Genomic DNA, 19,544 nt, shown 5'->3' with positions numbered 1-19,544 from the left:
GCTGCAATAAACATGGGAATGCAGATATCTTTTTGATATATTGATTTCCTTTCTTTTGGATATATCAAGTAGTGGAATTGCTGGATCATATGGAATTTTCATTTTTAGTTATCTGAGGAACTTCTATACTGTTCTCCATAGTAGCTACACTAATTTACATTCCCACCAACAATGTGTGAGGGTTCTCCTTTCTCCACATCATCACCAGCACCTGTTATTATCTGTTTTTTTGATAAAATACATTTTAACTAGAGTGAGATATCTCATTGTAGTTTTTATTTTAATTTCTCTGATGATTAGAGATGTTGAGCATTTTATATACCTGTTGGCCATTTGTACCTATCAAAGGAAGAATGGATTAAAACATGTGGTTTGTATACCCAATGAAATATTCTTCAGTCATAAAAAAAGAATGAAATACTGTCATTTCCAGAAACATGGATGGAACTGGAGGTCATTATGCTAAGTGAAACAAGCCAAGCACAGAAAAACACATTGATTGTTCTCACTCATATGTGGAAGCTAAAACATGATCTCATGAAGATAGAGAGTAGATTGGTGGTTACCAGAGACAGGGAAGGATAGGAAGGAAGGGAGATGAAGAGAAGTTGATCAATGGATGCAAATACATGATTTGATACATGTAATAAGACCTAGGGTTTGATCAGTAGGGTAACTATAGTTTTTAATAACCTATTGTACATTCCAAAATAGTTAGAAGAAAGTAATTCAAATGTTTTTAATGTAAAGACAAATATTTAAGGTGATGGATATCCCAAGTACACTGATTTGATCTTTGCAAATTATATGAATGTATTGCTATCACATGTACTTTCAAGCTATATGTATCTATTAGCATCAATGAAAAATTTTTTAAGAAGAAGAGAGAAATAATACATATATATACCGTTACATTTACCTATGTAATTATCTTTACCAGTGCTCATTATTTCATTGTATAGGTTCATATTAGCATTTGGTGTTACTTCATTTTAGCCTGCAAAAATTTCCTTAGTCTTTCTTGTAAGGACAGGGCTACTAGCAATGAATTCTTTCAGTCTTTGTTTACCTGGGAATATCTTTTTTCACACTCTCACTTTTGAAGTTTGGTTTTACTATTAGGTTGGTGCAAAAGTAATTGCAGTTTTTTACTTTTAATATTCATTACTTTTAATGGCAAAAAAACGCAATTACTTTTGCACCAGCCTAATAGATATGCAATTTTGGCTTGACCTTTTTTTCTTTCTTTTTGCGCCTTGACAGTCATCCCTTTGTTTTCTGGCCTCCATTATTTCTGATGACAAATCAGCTATAATATTATTGTGACTTTCTTGTATTTGATGATTCCATTTTGTCTCACTGCCTTGCAGTTTTGCTGTCTCTGGTTTTCAACAGTTTGTGATGTGCTAACATCTCTTACACTTTATTCTATACTCTTTATTCTATTTACAGTTAGTTGAGTTTCTTAGATATTTAGATTAGCGTTTTTTATCCAATTTGGGATGTTTGGGGACATCATTTCTTCAAATATGTTTTAACAGATTCATTTCAATATAACTCACATACCATACAACTCATCCATTTAAAATGTATAATGCAATGGGTTTTAGTATCTTCACAGAATTGTGCATCAATCACCACAACCAATTCTACAACATTTTAGTCACCTCTAAAAGAAACCATACTCCTCTTAACTGTCACCCCAATCTCCCCATACCTTTAAGCTCTAGGCAATCACTAATATGCATTTTGTCTGTATAGATTTGCCTATTATGGACATTTCACATAAGTGAAATTATATAAAATATGTGGTTATTTGTGACTGGGTTCTTAAAGTTAGCATGTTTTCAAGATTCATCCATGTTGGAGCATGTATCAGTACTTCATTTATTGCTGAATGATAGTCCATTGTATGAATATACCACCTTTATCCGTTCATAAGTTGGTGAACATTCAGCTTGTTTTAAATTTTTGGCTATTATGAATAATGTTGCTATGAAAATTCATGCACAAGTTTTTGTGTGGATATGTTTTCATTTCTGTGTACATGATTAGAAGTGGAATTGCTGGATTATATGATAACGCTATGTTTAACAATTTGAATACCTGCTAGACCATTTTCAAACTTGGCTGCACCATTTTATGAAGTTTGCAGTTTCTCCACATCCTTGCCAACACTTACTATTTTTATTATAGACATCCTAGTGGGTATGAAGTTGTATCTTATTGTGGTATTGATTTGTATTTCCCTAATGGCTAATGATGTTGAGTATCTTTTCATCTGCTTATTGGCCATTTGTATATCTTCTTTGGAAAAATGTCTATCCAGTTCCTTTGTCCATTTTGAATTCAGTTGTCTTATAACTTTTGAGTTGTAAGAGTTTATTTATATATTCCATATACAATTTCCTTTTAATACATATGATTTGCAAAAATATTCTCCAATTCGGTGGGTTGCCTTTTCACCTTGATGGTATCCTTTGAAGCATAAAAGCTTTTAGTTTGATGAATGCAATTTATGTACCTTTTATTTTGTTACTTATATTTTTGTGGTCATAAAAAATAAACTATTTCTTAATTCAAAGTCACAAAGACGACTTTTGTTTCCTTCTAAGACTTTCAGAGTTTATCTCTTACTTTTAGATATTTGATCATTTTGAATTAATTTATATATATGTATATATATTTGAGACAGAGCCTTGCTCTGTGGCCCAGGCTGGAGTGCAGTGGCACAATCTGGGCTCACTGCAATCTCCACCTCCGGGGTTCAAGCAATTCTCCTGCTTCAGCCTCCCGACTAGCTGGGATTACAGGCACGCACCACCACGCCCCATTAATTTTTGTATTTTTAGTACAGACGGGGTTTCCCCATGTTGGCCAGGCTGGCCTCCAACTCCTGACCTCAGACAATCCACCCATCTCGGCCTCCCAATGTGCTGGGATTACAGGCGTGAGCTACTGCACCCGGCCAATTTTTGTATATTTGCATGTGGACAGTCAGTTGTCCCTACACCATTTGAAGACAACACACCAATTTCCTCCACTCAATGGTATTGGCACTCTTTTCTCATATCAGAGAACCATAAATACATAGGTTTATTTCTGGATTCTCAATTGTACTCCAACAGACATCTATATGTCTATCTTTTTACCAATACCACCATCGTGATACATGTAGCTTTGTAGTAAGTTTTAAAATTGGGAAATTGAATTTCTCCAACTTTTTATTTTCCATGATTGTTTTGGCTATTCTGAATCCATGCATTTTATTTGGATTTTAGAATGAACTTGTCGTTTTCAGAAAAGAAGTGAAGTGGTATTTTGATACGGGTTGTGTGGAATCTGTAGATAAAATTGGGGCATAATGACATCTTAATAATATTCTGTCTTCAGATCCAAGAACAGGAAATTTTCTCTCATTTGTTTAGATTTCATTTTATTTCTTTCAATGATATTTTGTAGTTTTAAGTATACAAGTTATCTATTATTGGTTAAATTTATCTCCAAATGTTTTATTCTTCATGGTATTATAAATGGAATTGTTTTATAAATTGTATTTTCAGAGTGTTCATCACAAGTGTATAGAAATGAATTTATGTTTGCATATTTATCTTGCATATTACCACCCTGTTGAACTTGTTTATTAGTTCTAATAGTTCGAATCACCCTATGGGGTCTGTTTATGTATTCCAATGGGGAAGGAATGGCTGAAATCTCTTGAATGATACTGATGTTTACCTCTTGAGTGTATGGCCTCCAGGGCCCAGAGAACAGAAGTACTCAGACCCTGCCTACTTGCAGCTGCCCACATCCCACGAGGATGTGGATACTCACTCACAGACTAAACTGAGCAGTCACCTTCATTCATTCATAGCCACATGCTGAAAGACAAAAATGTGCCATGCTGTGTGCCAGGCAGCAGGACAATGCCTACATCAGCTCTAAGGCTTAGCCAGCCCCTATTTCTCTGTCTTCAAAGGGTTGTGAAGAGGACTTACTCCAGCCACAGAGATTTCCTTTCTAGGAAAGCTGCCCCATTGGGGCCACACCAATACTGGATGACCTGCTTCCATCTCTGCTCATCAAGATCTGTTGATAAGTTCAAACTGTAGAGAGGGCCCCTCAGAGAGGATACTTCCCAGTGTCACATTCCCATAATGGCTGGCCAAAACTTCTCCTCAACTTCTTTGTATGATCCTCTCTTCCATACTCTCTGCACACTCCTTTCCCCGGGACTAATACATCACCCAAGATCCCCAATATTAACTTACCCTCAGAGACTATAAACATAATTTATGTACACAGCCACGTGTGTGATTACACATTGAAGCAGAGATTCCAAAGAACTATGCATAATGTATTTTGGGCAAAATAAATAAGACCTTGGAAAGCATGGAAGGAGAAAGTAACATAATACTTTTTCTTCCCATATTACTTGAAATAATATTGCTCTTTATGATTCCTATATTAATTTTGTCCCACCACATACATACATTTTCCAGACCATGGGAATTTTTGAGACATTTTTTGTAAAGCTACAGTTTTTCTTTTTTTAAAAAAAAAAAAAGAAGAAGAAAAACAGAATTATTCAATGTTTTGGTGTCTTCAACCTCTTCTCTTGTTTTGTGAGAGGATAATGATTCCTGTCTTCAAGAGGAGGCAAGTTCTTGGAGTGATTCACAATCACCAGTAGAACCTGATAGCCTTGTCAATGAAAACAGTCAAACAATCTTAATTTTTTCACAGGGATAAATGAATGAATGGATAGATATTATCCCAGGCATTCCAGTTTGAAAACGTCATTTCTAAACGGCTTGTTAGCATCTGAATAGCAAATTCTGTGTGAATAGAACAAGATTGAGCTTGGTCAAGAACTCTGGATAATAGCAAAATGAATACCTAGAAAAAGTAGCAAAACCCTCATTCATGGATATGTGTCTATGGCATCAGGGAATTATCTCCACAATGTCTTTGGCCAGCAGCCACAGTTCTATCTGGTAGTCAGATCTAAACTCTGCAGAAATAATACATGCAAAAAAGAAATATGTAAAAGATATTGATAGGGAGTGTTAAATTTTGCCTAAGCTTGTCAAAACAGTCTGTGTTGTGATACAACGTACTGAGCTGATGAAAGGAGTTGAGGCTACAAAGGAGGGAAAAAGCCTCTGAATAATCTCTGGTAGGATACAGAGATAAAACAAATGAAAGTAAAGAGCAAGTATTAACACATGAGGAGAGTGCTCTGCGTGAGAATATGACTCCAGAATGCAGGCAAATACTCGCTGGTAGATAGGAGTCCATGAGACTTAGAGTCAGAGAAAATTTAAGGGGAGTATATAATTTTCAGAGGGACAGGTTCAATTAACTGTAAACAATTTCCTTTGAAATCCTACTAATGAAGGTTTAGGAAACTGAACATCAACTTATCTTTACTACTCTCGGTGCTCCTGGTTCTTCTCTGCTGCCATGAATGACTGGCAGATACGTGGGCACATTTCTTCTAACATTTGTGCCAATTCATGGCATAAAGGAACTATGTAGCATCCTGTAGAAACCAGTGTGTTCCTTCTTCAATTGGTCCTACACCAGGATGACCTCAGACCCCTGTAGTGTCCAATCAGTTATCTCTGAGCCCTGTCTATTCACCTGAGAGGACCCCAGTTTTCACTCCAGTCATACTAGATTCCCTCTCCCTTCCACCCATCCAGCCTCCTAAGTCCTGTCCATTGTTCTGGGTACAGCTCCTCTTCAAGGAGACTCTGACATCTCCAGTGAGGCTTCCCTTCTCCTTTATACATTAATGTAGTTTTACAGAGGTCATCATAACTTCCACACAGACCTAGACCTTGTTCAGTGGTTATCTTGATATTTCACAGCACATAGGCCACAAAGGATGTTGAGTGACTACATAAATGCTTATTTATGAATCAGAATCATTGATTCTGGTGATCATAATATCTCTGGGACAGAGGTTCTGTGGTGCAGTGGTTAAGAGTACTGGCCCTAAAGCCATGTCATACTGTTCATGTCATCATGTTCAAATCCAAGATGTGGCCCTCACTAACTTAACAACTCTATTGATGATGAAAATAATGATGGTGTAGGTGAAATCCTGCTCCCTGTACCAAGAGGCCTAGGTGTTGGGGGTCATGGGTAATGACTAGTCCCTGAGGTGCTGTGTCATTCAGGCAGAAACACAGTTTGTTGACATAGAAAAACTGAAGTAAGGGGTAGGGTATTAAAACTTTTAGAAATACTATATTCCAAGTATTATACATTTTTTAACTCCCTTGATCCTACCATTGTTATTACCATGACTCATATCAAGTGTTAGAAGTGACTTTCCTCAGAGAAAAAATCATGTGAATTACTTTTCAGGGACTCAAGTCCTGGAAATACCAAACATCCCAATATTTTTCTATCCCATCATGTGGATAGACTTTCAATGTCCTCAAGTATATTGTTTGTATTTTCTCTTAAATAGTGAACTATACTACATTTTAAAATTAAAAAAACTATAAAATTTGAAATGTTTTGTGTATAGTGATACATGTATATATACATATGGCTTTATATACATATAACTACATATTAATGTCTTTGGTATAGCTTTCTCTATATATAGCATATACAAATTGTGCATAAATAGCATATAAATTTATAAGTGCATATATATATATACACACACACACACACATATATACATACATACACACACAAAAAGAGGTGTAGGAAAATATTTATGACCTATATTGAAGACATGGGGTTAATATGCTTGGTATATAAAGATCTCTTAACAAATAGAGAAATTGGCAAATAAGAACAACAGAAAGCACAAAGAACTATGTAAATATACAATAAACATTTGAAAATGTGCTCAACCAAATGAAATGGCAAATAAAAATCCAGAGATATCATAATAAGGAAAACAGGTAAGGTAATATATTACATAGAGGGTAATCACAATTTTGCAAAGAAATGTATTTTATGTGTATATACATTGGAGTGTTTTGATATATGAGAATACATTACAGAAAGAGAAACAATCTGAAGAATATGCACCAAGTGATTAACAGTGAATGGATAATTAAGTACCTAAAATTACTACTAACAATTGCTAATATGTGTTGGATCTTTCAGCTCTCAAGCAATGCTGTGAGGTGTATTTAGAGAAAGCATTCAGTCACTTATTGGTAGAATGTAAGATTAGAAGTATGAGTATTCCTTTAACAATAAAAATCAACTTGAATCTCCAATGGGATTTCTGGCTAAAAGCTGAAGGCCAAGTAAAAACCTTGGAGCAAGGGCATTTTTTTTTTTTGTCTTCCTGCTTCAACTTACTGTTCATAGCGCGTGCCACCCAAAAAAGATAAACGAAGCCTGGTGCTAATAAAATACTTAGGTTATTATCTGATATCCTCATTTTTTAAGGTGTATATAAGATACTTTTTCTCCTTTGGATCTCTCAAATGTCTGAAGTGTTCCTGAGATAATTACATAAGTCATAAAACAGCAGTTATTGTGAAAATAAATGGAGATTTTAAAATTATATCCGTTGATAGACATACTTCGGCAGTAAGATCATTAAGTCTTCTTAAACGTGTACTAAGTTCAGGCTATATAAATTCAAATTGTAATTATGATAGGTCACATTTTTTAGTGTTTACAAGAGCCTAGCAGTGTTCAAGGACTTTATCTGGGTTGTGTTTTATTTAATCTTTACAACAACAACCCTATAAAGGAGATATACTTATTTTCCTCATTCTACACAAGTGGAAATCCAGGCACACAAAGGTTAAGTATCCTGGCCAAAGCACCTAACACCATTCCTCTCGTAATAGCTGAAGAAGTTTTAAAATACACTGACTCCAGATAGTTTATTTTTTAAGCTCCCAAAGGACAATGTACCTTTTTGTTTGTTTTATTTTTTTCCCTTCCAAATTTTACACAAAATGAAATTGGCATGAAGTAAGTGACTCAATGGCAGCCCACTAGTGAGTAGATGGTACTGAAATTTGAAGGCAATCAGTCTGTTAAGAAAATGTCATTTGTTGAATAGCATCAGTCCATGAGGTTTGAAGTTGAGCAAAGCCCTCCATACCTTACATCAGTGGGTATTTTAATTTTAAAAGCAGTGATAATTATAATACAACACACTATAAGACAACTGGGCTGTTGAAAATGCCCTGGACTATTGATAATTATTTCTGCAAAAGGGAAAACAATAGGCACAGAAACAGATTGGAGATAGCCTATAGAGGATGGGGAGAAGGATTAACTTCTAAGAGACATGAGGAAATTTGGTGGGGGGAGGTGGGTGATGGAAATGTTCTGTATGTTGATTGTGGTGGTGAAGTTATACTAGGCATACGTTTGTAAAAACCCACAGAACTGTACACTTAAGTGATGGTATTAGGAGGTGGGGCCTTTGGGAGGTGACGAGACTCATATCTGGAATTAGTGCCTTCATAAGAGAGGCCCCAAAGAAACCCCTTACCCCTTCCACCATGTGAGGTTACAGCAAAAAGGCAGTCATCAATGAAACAGGAAAACGCAATCATCAATAAGCCTGTCACAGAACACACCACAGCATGAAGATATGCCATAATTTATTTAATCTGATCAATATTTAGATTGATAAATATTTAGATTATTTTCAATCTTTTATTATTTAAAAGAAATCTTCAGTGAATATTCTTGTATCCACAGTATTATGCAATGTGCAAATATTACTTCAGGGTAGATTCTTAAAGTGCAATTTCTGGTCTATGGCTACGTGCATTTGTGTATCGATAATTGCCAAATAATCATCACAGATGGTATAACGATTTGCATTTCCACTAACAACATACAGTAGTGCCAGTTTTCCAATCCTTTCTCCAATAAAATTTGTCAAAAGTTTTGTTGTTAATCTGATAGATAAGAAATAATATACCATTGTAATTATATTTTGCATTTGCTATTATTAGTGAGATTAAACATTTTCTCAAATGTTTAAAACATACTGATGTGTCTTTTTGTGAAGAGTCTGTTCATATACTTGCATATTATTCCACTGGATCATTGTTCATTGGCCTTTATGAATTCATAGGGGTTTGCTAATATATTGAAGAACTTAATACATAGTTGTAAATATGAATAGAAGACAGAAAAAGAAAAAGAAACCACTAATATCAATCAAAATTAAATGTATCCCCCAAAATTTTCATTACAAATATGAGATAATAAGATATCCCAGGCTTCTTTTTAAAATATATTTTAAAAAATCCTTATTCCCTTCCTCCATTAAAATCCTTATTCCCTGCTCCTGTATGGCTGACTCTGATCTAAGTCCTGGGCTTACAGGCAGCAGAGACAAAGACATACCTGTGAATTAGCGTTGATCTGCAAAAAACGGAAGGTACCAGTGGAATTCTCATGACTCAGTACCCCTCACCTCCTTCAACCCTTGACTGACTGTATTGTTTACTATGTGCTGAAGATACATTGCTGAATAAGACGGGAAAAAAAGGGGCCCTTCATTCAGGGAGCTTCCAGTTTAACAACCCAAACTCCCCACCGCTTCGAAGGGAGAGTAAAATATTTTATATATTCAGAGGAAAAGAGCACATGCATTCATTAGGAAGGGTGCAGGGCTCAGAGAAAAGGTGCAGTTGAGGAGAGCACCTGGGATCTGGGATCTGCCTTGAGGAAGGGCACCAACAGCGGTCCCCTCTCCTGACAGAAAAGTGGAAGAGGTGCTAAGACCATCCCTACCTGGTGCCATCAAAGAGGGAGGACTGTTATGACCTCCTGTGGATCCTTACAGGGAAAGGCCCTCTTTTGGGGGCAACTGTGGGGATGGCACAATGCCAATGTGAGCCACCATTTGAAATGAGAAAAAGCGGTGTGGCAGAAAGAATGAGTCTGGTGCAGACCAGTGATTAGTTTCCTAGGATTAGAGGTCTATGTCTACCTTCTTTTAGAAGAGGGGCAGCGGTGAGGCCATGATGAAAGCTCTTGCCCCAGAGTTCACTTAAGAGCAAGTGTACCTTCTTCCCTGGCATGGCTCCATGAAGCAGGGAAGGAAACGCACAAGAGGACCACCCTAGAGCCCCGGGCCTGTCTGGCCTGAAATTGCCTCTCCTCCCTAGCCCACAGTCCCGATGCTCCTTCTACTCCACTGGGCTTTTGGGGGCAGAAAATGTGGTCGGTAAGGCCTCCAAGGAGCCCACAAAATGAGGAGGGAGTTGGCTCACCAGTACAAGGTATTTTGCTGTTAATCCTATTCCATGAGTACAGAGTTGTTTTTCTCAAGCCTATGCTCAGGCCCTGAATATTTATTTAGGTGGGGAAAATACTGTGAGAATGGAACACATACACACTGGGGTAGTTTGGTATTAATGTCATCTCTCTGCTTTCCCTATATCCCCATCCCACTTTATCTTTGACTATTTCAATGCAAGACATATGCTGGGCAATAATGGTGAAAGGACTCAGGTAAGAGGAACAGAAAAAAGATGAAAGGATGTTTGATACTGATCTGCAAGTCAGGCTGGATCAGCTTTCCAGTGGCCTCGTCAGGACCTTGACCATTTCGTGTAGAAAATTAAGGGCTGTAAATTTCCCTCCTAACAATGCTTTAGCTGCATCCAAGATTCTGGTATGTTGTCTCTTTGTTCTCATTAGTTTCAAAGAACTTGATTTCTCCCTTAATTCAATTATTTACCCAGGAGTCATTCGGGAGCAGGTTGTTCGATTTCCATGTAGTTGTGTGGTTTTGAGGGAGTTTCTTAATCTTGAGTTTGAATTTGATTGCACTGTGGTCTGAGAGACTGTTATGATTTCAGTTCCTTTGCATTTGAAGAGGAGTATTTTACTTCCAATGTGTACTTCCATGTGATCAATTTTAGAGTAAGTGCCACATGGCACCGAGAAGAATGTATATTCTGTTGTTTTGGGGTGGAGAGTTCTGAAGATGTCTGTCAGTTCCACTTGATCCAGAGCTAAGTTCAGGTCCTAAATATCCTTGTTAATTTCTGTCTCGTTGATCTGTCTAATTGGAGGTTCTGGCCAGGGCAATCAGGCAAGAGAAAGAAATAAACCAGGTATTGAAGGAACATATCTCAAAATAATAAGAACCATTTATGACAAACCTATAGCCAACATCACACTGAATGGGCAAAAGCTGGAAGCATTCCCCTTGAAAACCGGCACAAGACAAGGATGCCCTCTCCCGTCACTCCTACTCAACATAGTATTGGAAGTTCTGGCCAGGGAAATCCGGTAAGAGAAATAAATAAAGGATATTCAAATGGGAAGAGAGGAAGTCAAATTGTCTGTGTTTGCAGATGATATGATCCTATATCTAGAAAACCCCACTGTCTCCACCCAAAAGCTCCTTAAGCTGATAAGCAACTTCAGCAGAGTCTCAGAATACAAAGTCAGTGTGCCAAAGTCACACACATTCCTATACACCAATAACAGACAAGCAGAGAGCCATATCATGAATGAACTCCCATTCACAATTGGTACAGAGAAAATAAAATAACTAGGAATACAGCTAACAAGGGAAATAAAGGACTCCTTCAAGGAGAACTACAAACCACTGCTCAAGGAAATCAGAGAGGAAACAAGCAGACAGAAAAACATTCCATGCTCATGGATAGGAAGAATTAATATCATGAAAATGGCCACACTGCCCAAAGTAATTTATAGATTCAGTGCTATTCCCATCAAACTACCATTGACATTTCTCACAGAATTAGAAGAAACTTTTAAAATTCATGCAGAACCAAAAAAGAGTTCATACAGCCAAGACAATCCTAAGTAAAAAGAACAAAGCTGGAGGCATCACACTACCTGACTTCAAACTATACTACAAGGCTACAGTGACCAAAACTGCATGGTTCTGGTACAAAAACAGACACACAGACCAGTCGAACAGAATAGAGAACTCAGAAATAAGACTGCACATATACAGCTATCTGATCTTCGATAAACCTGATAAAAACAAGCAGTGCGGAAAGGATTACCTATTTAATAAATGGTCTTGGGAAAACTGGCTAGCCATATGTAGAAAACTGAAACTTGACCCCTTGCTTACACCCTATACAAAATTTAACTCAAGATGGATTAAAGACGTAAATGTAAAACCCAAAACTATAAAAACTCTGGAAGAAAATGTAGGCAATACCATCCAGGACATAGGCACGGGCAAAGATTTCATGATGAAATTGCCAAAAGCAATTGCAACAAAAGCAAAATTTGACAAATGGGATCTAATTAAACTAAAGAGCTTCTGCACAGAAAAACTATCATCAGAGTGAACAGGTAACCTATAGAAGAGAAAATTTTTGCAGTCTATCTATCTGACAAAGGTCTAATATCCAGAATCTACAAGGAACTTAAATTTACAAGAACAAAACAACCCCATTAAAAAGTGGGCAAAGGACATGAACAGACACTTCTCAAAAGAAGACATTTATGCGGCCAACAAACACATGGAAAAAAGTTCAACATCACTGATCATTAGAGAAACGCAAATCAAAATCACAATGAGATACCATCTCACACCGGTCAGAATGGCAATTATTAAAAAGTTAAGAAACGAGATGCTGGCAAAGTTGCATAGAAATGGGAACGCTTTTACACTGTTGGTGGGAATGTAAATGAGTTCAACCATTGTGGAAGACGGTGTGGCAATTCCTCAAAGATCTAGAACCAGAAATACCATTTGACCCAGCAATCCCATTACTGGGCATATACCAAAGGAATATAAATCATTCTATTACAAAGACACATGCACACGTATATTCATTGCCACACTATTTACAATAGTAAAGACGTGGAATCAACCCAAATGCCCATCAATGATAGGATTAAGAAAACGTGGTACATATACACGATGAAATATCATGCAGCCATAATAAAGGATGAGATCATGTCCTTTGTAGGGACATGGATGGAGCTGGAAGCCATTATCCTCAGCAAACTAATGCAGCAACAGAAAAACAAATACTGCATGTTCTCACTTATAAGTGGAAGCTGTACAATGAGAACACATGGACACAGGGAGGGGAACAAACATACACTGGGACCTGTCAGGGGGTGTGGTGGGGGGAGGGAAAGCCTTAGGAAAAATAGCTAATGCATGCCAGGCTTAATACCTAGGTCATAGGTTGATTGGTGCAGCAAGCCACTATGGCACACGTTTGCCTATTTAACAAACGTGCACATCCTGCACATGTATCCCAGAACTTAAAAAAAAAAAAAGAAAAGAAAAGAAAATGAAAATTAAGGGCTGGAAGGGGGGACTCGAAGGAACACAAAGTTTGCGGTCAGTACGTACTCTCCTATCTTAGTCTTGACTCTCTTTGCCAACTTCCCTCCCTTGGGCCCCACCCCGAGACCGCCCATTTCAGTGGGCCTCTGTGTCTGGAGAGATGAACTTCTAAAGACTGGAACACTTCCTCCTGTCCGGCCAGAAGAGATTTCCTGACACCACAGCTGGACACCCGTGTGCATTTCAGTTCAGGAAAGAATGGTAGGCTTGCTGGGGGGAGCTCCCGCAAAAGGGAAACTAATACAGAAACACTCTGGTATTTGTATGCCTCTCTTGTTCCAGCGCCGTTTTCCCTATATCCGGAACTCGCCCCTGCGCATTCCAATACCTGAAGCGACCACAGGGTACGGGACAGGGAGCCCTCCGACAGTAAGAGTCGCGGCGCTAGACAAAGCCTGATATCACTCCGCTTCCAGAAGCCGGATCCCCATAAACTACGCTCTAGCTCCTCCCACTGCCGATGTGGATAACCCGGACGAGGAAGAACCTTGTCTGCGGAGGAAAAGGTAGATGTTAAATGGTAACTACGCTCGAGGTTCTGAGGCGCCCTGGGAACAGGAAGGAGAAAAGAATACCAAAATTGACAACAGTTTGCCAATCGCAGTCTTTAATCTGATAAAGCGGTTATCTCGTCTTGAGTCCCAGGTGCCGGGTCAGTCTCCATACACAGCCGCCGCCATTGCCTCGAGTCCTTGTGTCTGACTGTCTGTTCCTGCTGCTGTATGACACAGCAACTCGAGGCAAGGAAACAAGAAAACTGCCTCTGATCCAAGCAGAGAAGGTCGGTGAGAAGGTGGGCATTGCTTGGGGGTGGATGTGGCTATCGGAGGTGAACACTGGTTACGCGACATGGTCGTGGGAGGCGGGCGGTGAGAAGGAGAGAGAGACGGGTAATAGGAATGGCACACAACAAGAAAAAAAAAGATCTGCCTTTTGCTAGCTTGATTTCCATACACTCGGTTCACCTCAAACCATGTTTGGGAAGAAAAAGGTTGCAGCTTCTAGCAGGGAAAAGGCAGAATAGGTAAGAGGAAGAGAGGGCTGCTTCCATAGGCGAGGACAGTTGTCTGGGGAGCCCAGAGAGAGAGAGAATGTAAAAAGAGGTTATAAATGTTTGATAATCAAGGCTCTGGATTCGAAAAGGGCCTCATGTCTTGGTTACTGGTCTGACCGTTAATAACCACGTCTCTCTCTCTCTGTCTTTCATTTGTTCTTTGTGTGTGTATGTGTAGATCTGTTCCTAAGTTTGCAGCACTCCATGTTTCTGTACAGATCTGTAGGGGACAGCAGACCACAAGGGGAGAGGAGAAGGAAAAGAAAATTGGCGTGGTTTTTACAGAGTGGGCAGTACTTGGAGGCAGTACTTGGAGGTTGTAGATGGCTAAGATTAGGGTAGGCAGGAGTGTAAGGGAGCTTCCAGAACTCTCTGCCAGCTTTCCTAACATGTCCTCCCTTACCCGCATTATGTTGCAGAAAATGATAGGCTTTGGGAGAGTGGAAGGAAACATAGGAACCCAGATAAAATATGGAAATAAATACTTTTCATTTTTTTCTCAGCCTCCGTGGTTTGTCTAGGCATTTCATCCCTGCTAACACCATTACTGCTACCCTGTAGAGATGTTTGAGTTGTCTCTGTATAGGAATTGTCAGACTTTGAGAATAGAGCAGAGGGGCTTGAAGATTTAGGAGTGGGAGAAAAAGGGGAGATAGAAAATGTTTGCCAAAAAGGTATCTGTATCCAGAAAGAATCTGTGCCCTGGGTGCTGGTCTCTACCAAAGACAACCTCAACTGTCTCCTGTGTCCTCATTTATTGGTCTCTGTTTTTGTGAATCCCTGTAGGTAGATCTGTCCCCAGGTCTGTGGAACTGTCAGTTGTGAAGTTTTGTAAAATGGTCACCCAACTTAAAACTAGGAAATTACGAAGAAGAGAAAATTGCCCTGTATCTGTTAAGGTTGGTGTAAAGGTACAGGGACGGGAGCAACTTCGACTAGAGAATTCCATCTCTTCTGTTTTGTCATTTTACCAGTTATGCCCATCTGCCCCACCCCCTGCTGCTGCTGATTTAGTTGGGAGTCTTGGTAAGTTGTGGGGATACAGAATACTAAGACCTGCCTTTCTCACTCTCCACTTGCTTGTCCTGCTCTCATGCTTAAGCCTAGTCTAATCTGAATGAGGGACATTGTAGGGCAATCACTGAAGAGGAAGATGGTGGGCAATAGGGAGGAGGAGGAGAAGTAGCCCTGAAACAAAACAGTGGGGGAGAGGGTACTAGGAGGAGGGAAACACTAGACAAAATGTATCTGGAAAGGCAAGAATTGGGGCCAGGGACCAAGGTCTGTCACCAGGAGATCAGTTTCCACATTCTCCTGTTTGTTTATTTGTCCATAGGTCTTCCTGTAGATCTGCTGTAGGGCTTGTCACCATTGGAAGCAAGGTAAGGAGGAGAAAGTTACTCCAGATCAGTGCAGGTTGGTATGAGTATGGGGATTGCCTGGGTAGACCTGTAGGATGGAGTAGTGGAGAGCTGCTTGGCTCCAGCAGGGGTCAAGAACCACTAAAGGGATTCCTCAGCTTCTCATCCAGTTTTCCTACTCCTTATGCTCCTGTTTGGTGACTGGAAAGAAGGTTGATAGCACTTGGAAGTGTAGGGAGTGGGTGAAATGAAGGGAGAGAGAGTTTGCTAATTATCTATCTCTCTCACCAAGCACTGAATCTCCATATTCTCCTGTCTCCCTGTGCTGATCAGCATGAGGAGAAAAAAGCTGAAAGAGACTCAAAGCCCCATTTCCTTCCTCCACCCCTAGGTCCTACTTCAGTGGCAGATCTGGTGGCCTTGGAGTGGCTGAAGACCACCACCCTCTACAGGGCTGGGCCCATGCACAGCCATCCTTCCCTACCTTGAGTGAGCTTCCTCTGCATGTTTTCTATATCACTGGCAGAGCCTGTAGTTGGAAAGGGGACAGAGTGACTACTGGACTTTGTATGAAAACACCAACCGGGACAGACCTTCAGTCAAGGCTGAGACAGGGGTGGGGGTATATAACTTGTCCTTACCTTAAACTTGGAACATGGTTGACTCTGGGACAGAAGCAAGGGCTAGAGGAAAGGCTAAGGCTGGCCTGCAAGATGGAATCAGTGGTCCTGCCGCTGCTAGAGTGAATGGTAAAACCCAGGCCAAGGCAGTGGCTGAGGCAGAACTGAAAACAGAATCAGTGACCCAGGCCAAAGCTGATGATGGAGCAATGACCAGGACACATAAAGTGACCTACAGGGAGGCTATGGCTGTGACAAGGGAAGTGAGCAAGATGGAAGATACAACTAAGAGTAGAGTCATGGTTGAGACTAATACAAAACCCCTGGCAGAACGCAGTATAGTGCCACAAACCAAGTCAAATACCATGCCTATGTCTGGGGTCAGTGCTGTAACCAAATCTGAAGTCAAGGTTGTTGCTGTCATTGAGGCAAATATTAGGTCCTATGCCAAGTCACATGATAAGGCCAATACTGGGTCCAGACCTGACAGAAGGGAAGAGGCCAGCATTGGGATGAAATCCAGTGATGAGGATGAAGAAAATATATGCTCCTGGTTCTGGACTGGAGAAGAGTCTAGTGTAGGTTCTTGGTTCTGGCCTGAAGAAGAGACCTCTCTTCAAGTTTGTAAGCCCCTACCTAAGATCCAGGAAAAGCCCAAGCCCGCACACAAACCCACACTTACTATAAAACAAAAGGCAATAGCATGGTCAAGGGCCAGGTATATTGTCCTAGTTCCAATTGAGGGAGGGGAGCAATCCTTGCCTCCAGAAGGAAACTGGACCCTGGTTGAGACCTTGATTGAAACTCCTCTGGGGATTCGACCTTTGACCAAGATCCCACCTTATCATGGGCCTTATTACCAGACCTTAACTGAGATAAAAAAACAGATTAGGCAAAGGGAAAAGTATGGGCCTAATCCGAAGGCCTGCCACTGCAAATCACGTGGCTTTAGTTTAGAGCCTAAAGAGTTTGATAAACTTGTTTCCCTCCTTAAGTTAACCAAGGATCCTTTCATTCATGAAATAGCTACAATGATAATGGGCATCAGTCCTGCTTATCCATTTACTCAAGATATAATTCATGATGTAGGTATTACTGTTATGATTGAAAACTTAGTCAATAATACCAATGTTAAAGAACACCCTAGAGCTTTAAGTATGGTGGATGACGGCTCTGAGTCTTCTGAAGAACCAAAATCAGGGGAGTCCTATATACATCAAGTTTGTAAAGACATAGTCTCTTGCCCCTTGAACTCCCCTGTGCAGCTGGCTGGACTGAAATTACTAGGGCACTTGAGTGTAAAATTTGAAGATCACTATGTGATTACCAGTTATATTCCAGATTTCCTCACCTTGTTAAACAAGGGAAGTGTCAAAACCAAGTTTTATGTTTTAAAAGTGTTTTCATGTTTGTCTAAAAATTGTGCCAATACGAGAGAATTGATTAGCGCCAAAGTACTGTCATCATTGGTTGCACCCTTTAACAAGCATGAGTCAAAGGCCAATATTCTTAATATTATTGAAATATTTGAGAATATAAATTTTCAGTTCAAAACAAAGGTGAAGCTATTTACCAAAGAAAAGTTCACTAAATCTGAGCTTATTTCAATATTCCAGGAAGCAAAACAGTTTGGTCGGAAGCTCCAAGACTTAGCAGAGCACAGTGATCCTGAAGTGAGAGATAAAGTCATAAGATTAATACTCAAACTCTGAATACCCCTCTGTTCTCATAAAGCCTCAAACAGTTTTTTGGAGTTGCAATATGAAACTAATGCGTATTATAATTATAAATTCAATACTCATGTCTTCCATGTTGATTGAGGGAGGCAATTTTATGGATACCAATTAATCTTGAGATCCTGAACATGTGCTGATTTTTATTGTGCTATATAATATAAGTTGAGATATTTTTAGTATTTCTGCAACGTGACATGATAATGAATCTATTCATCCTGAGTAAGCTATACTTCTGTGCTTTATATTGATATAAGTGTATTCTTTTGAGATTTTATTTACATGTTGTTAATAAAGTTGCATGCTAAAACTGGTGAAAATATTGTCCTAGTTCTTCAGTTGAAATCTAGTCTTGGGGGATAAAGCACAGAGAGCATAAAGATGATGAAGAACACTGCCTGTGTGTCTGTAGTGGGGCACAAACAAAACAAGTTCACATTGACAGATTATTTAGTTTCAACATACTCAAGGAGTAGAATAACTCTATGCATGAAGACAGGACTGTGCTATTAGCTGTCTGTAGGCTCCTACTGATAGGGCTTCAAATGAGGAATGAAGCCCTATCTGGGCAACTTTGGGGAAGGGAGTAAGGAGGAACGGAACACAGATGCTTTCACTGTAGTCTCAGTTCCAAAACTTGTGCTCGGGTTTTCACATAAAATGTCTCATCAGGATGCCTTGAAGCTTTTTAACCCCAAGAGGATTCCTGGTTCTCACCCCTATTCAGTAAGCCATGGACAGCTGCACAGAAAGTGTGGTTCGGAAGGGACCCAGCCCCACTGTGCCTTCAACAGCTCCCTCCCTATCCAGGGGTATCAGATTTACTGCTTCATCTGCGATTCTCTCCCCCTGAAGTCCTGGGTCTCAGAGGAGAGTCTTTCTGGGGATTACCCACTGAAACTGTTTCATAGATAATCTCGTCTGTCTCATCCTGGTGACTATTTACTCCTTGCCTTTGTTTTCTGGCCAATGCTTGGACTTGGTGATTTGTATCACAGTTGGTAGCAGCCCCTTGTTTGTGCTGATTCTTTTTGGTCAGAGCTCAGCTCTATGTATGGTATAGCCACAGGATACCGAATTCCTTTAGAAATGAGTAGTTAGGGAGAAATTAATTCTCAAAAAACCCACAGTTCTATTTGCATAGTTTATAAAGCTGAAGCTATGTTGTCTATACTAAGCTTGTCCTGTTTATTCTTAACAAAAGCTAGGTTCTGTGCAAGGGTTTGTGGAATAGAATGACAATGGATTAGGATTTTGGGGTCACCTCTGCCTCTTCTACCCCCTGCCTCTTTTACTGTTAATTTACTGCCCAGAATTGGGAAATATAAATATTAGAATCAATATACAAATGGTGGTCTTTCTGTTGACCTTCCTCTCCTAACTTTTTATGCATTTAAGGGAAGGTCTGAAGTGGAAAATCTCAATATGGTATAATGGATCCCTACTTTTAAT

At 39.5% G+C, this 19,544-nt stretch overlaps 2 protein-coding genes across 11 annotated transcripts in view; both read left to right on the top strand.

Annotated features, from left to right (window-relative positions):
* Nucleotides 1–13,426: 13,426 nt before the first annotated feature.
* ARMCX5 (armadillo repeat containing, X-linked 5) lies at nt 13,427–18,412 on the top strand. 10 transcript variants are annotated; one of them, XM_011926403.1, is made up of 6 exons: nt 13,427–13,525; nt 13,607–13,830; nt 13,970–14,105; nt 15,165–15,277; nt 15,715–15,760; nt 16,131–18,412. In XM_011926403.1, exon 6 carries the CDS (start codon nt 16,395–16,397, stop codon nt 18,069–18,071), a length of 1,677 nt encoding a protein of 558 aa, XP_011781793.1. In that variant the 5' UTR covers nt 13,427–13,525; nt 13,607–13,830; nt 13,970–14,105; nt 15,165–15,277; nt 15,715–15,760; nt 16,131–16,394; the 3' UTR covers nt 18,072–18,412. The 10 variants fall into 10 exon arrangements, with proteins under 10 accessions (XP_011781793.1, XP_011781791.1, XP_011781794.1 ...); XM_011926401.1 differs by having other exon boundaries at nt 13,964–14,105; XM_011926404.1 differs by lacking the exon at nt 15,165–15,277.
* Nucleotides 13,770–19,544, top strand: part of GPRASP1 (G protein-coupled receptor associated sorting protein 1) — a 58,299-nt gene continuing 52,524 nt past the window's right edge. The window contains exons 1-2 of the mRNA XM_011926416.1: nt 13,770–13,830; nt 13,970–14,105. The gene's annotated coding sequence lies outside the window, so the exon portion shown is untranslated. The remainder of the gene's footprint in view (nt 13,831–13,969; nt 14,106–19,544) is intronic.

The sequence above is a fragment of the Colobus angolensis genome, unplaced genomic scaffold (assembly GCF_000951035.1).
Source record: "Colobus angolensis palliatus isolate OR3802 unplaced genomic scaffold, Cang.pa_1.0 Scaffold685, whole genome shotgun sequence".
Taxonomy (NCBI): domain Eukaryota; kingdom Metazoa; phylum Chordata; class Mammalia; order Primates; family Cercopithecidae; genus Colobus; species Colobus angolensis.
Note: the sequence above shows the minus strand (reverse complement) of the source record. Positions and strands in the feature narration are given on the sequence as shown.

Excerpts from the sequence above, each read along its gene's own strand:
- ARMCX5 (XM_011926404.1), top strand. The coding sequence starts at position 16,395 with ATGGTTGACTCTGGGACAGAAGCAAGGGCTAGAGGAAAGGCTAAGGCT.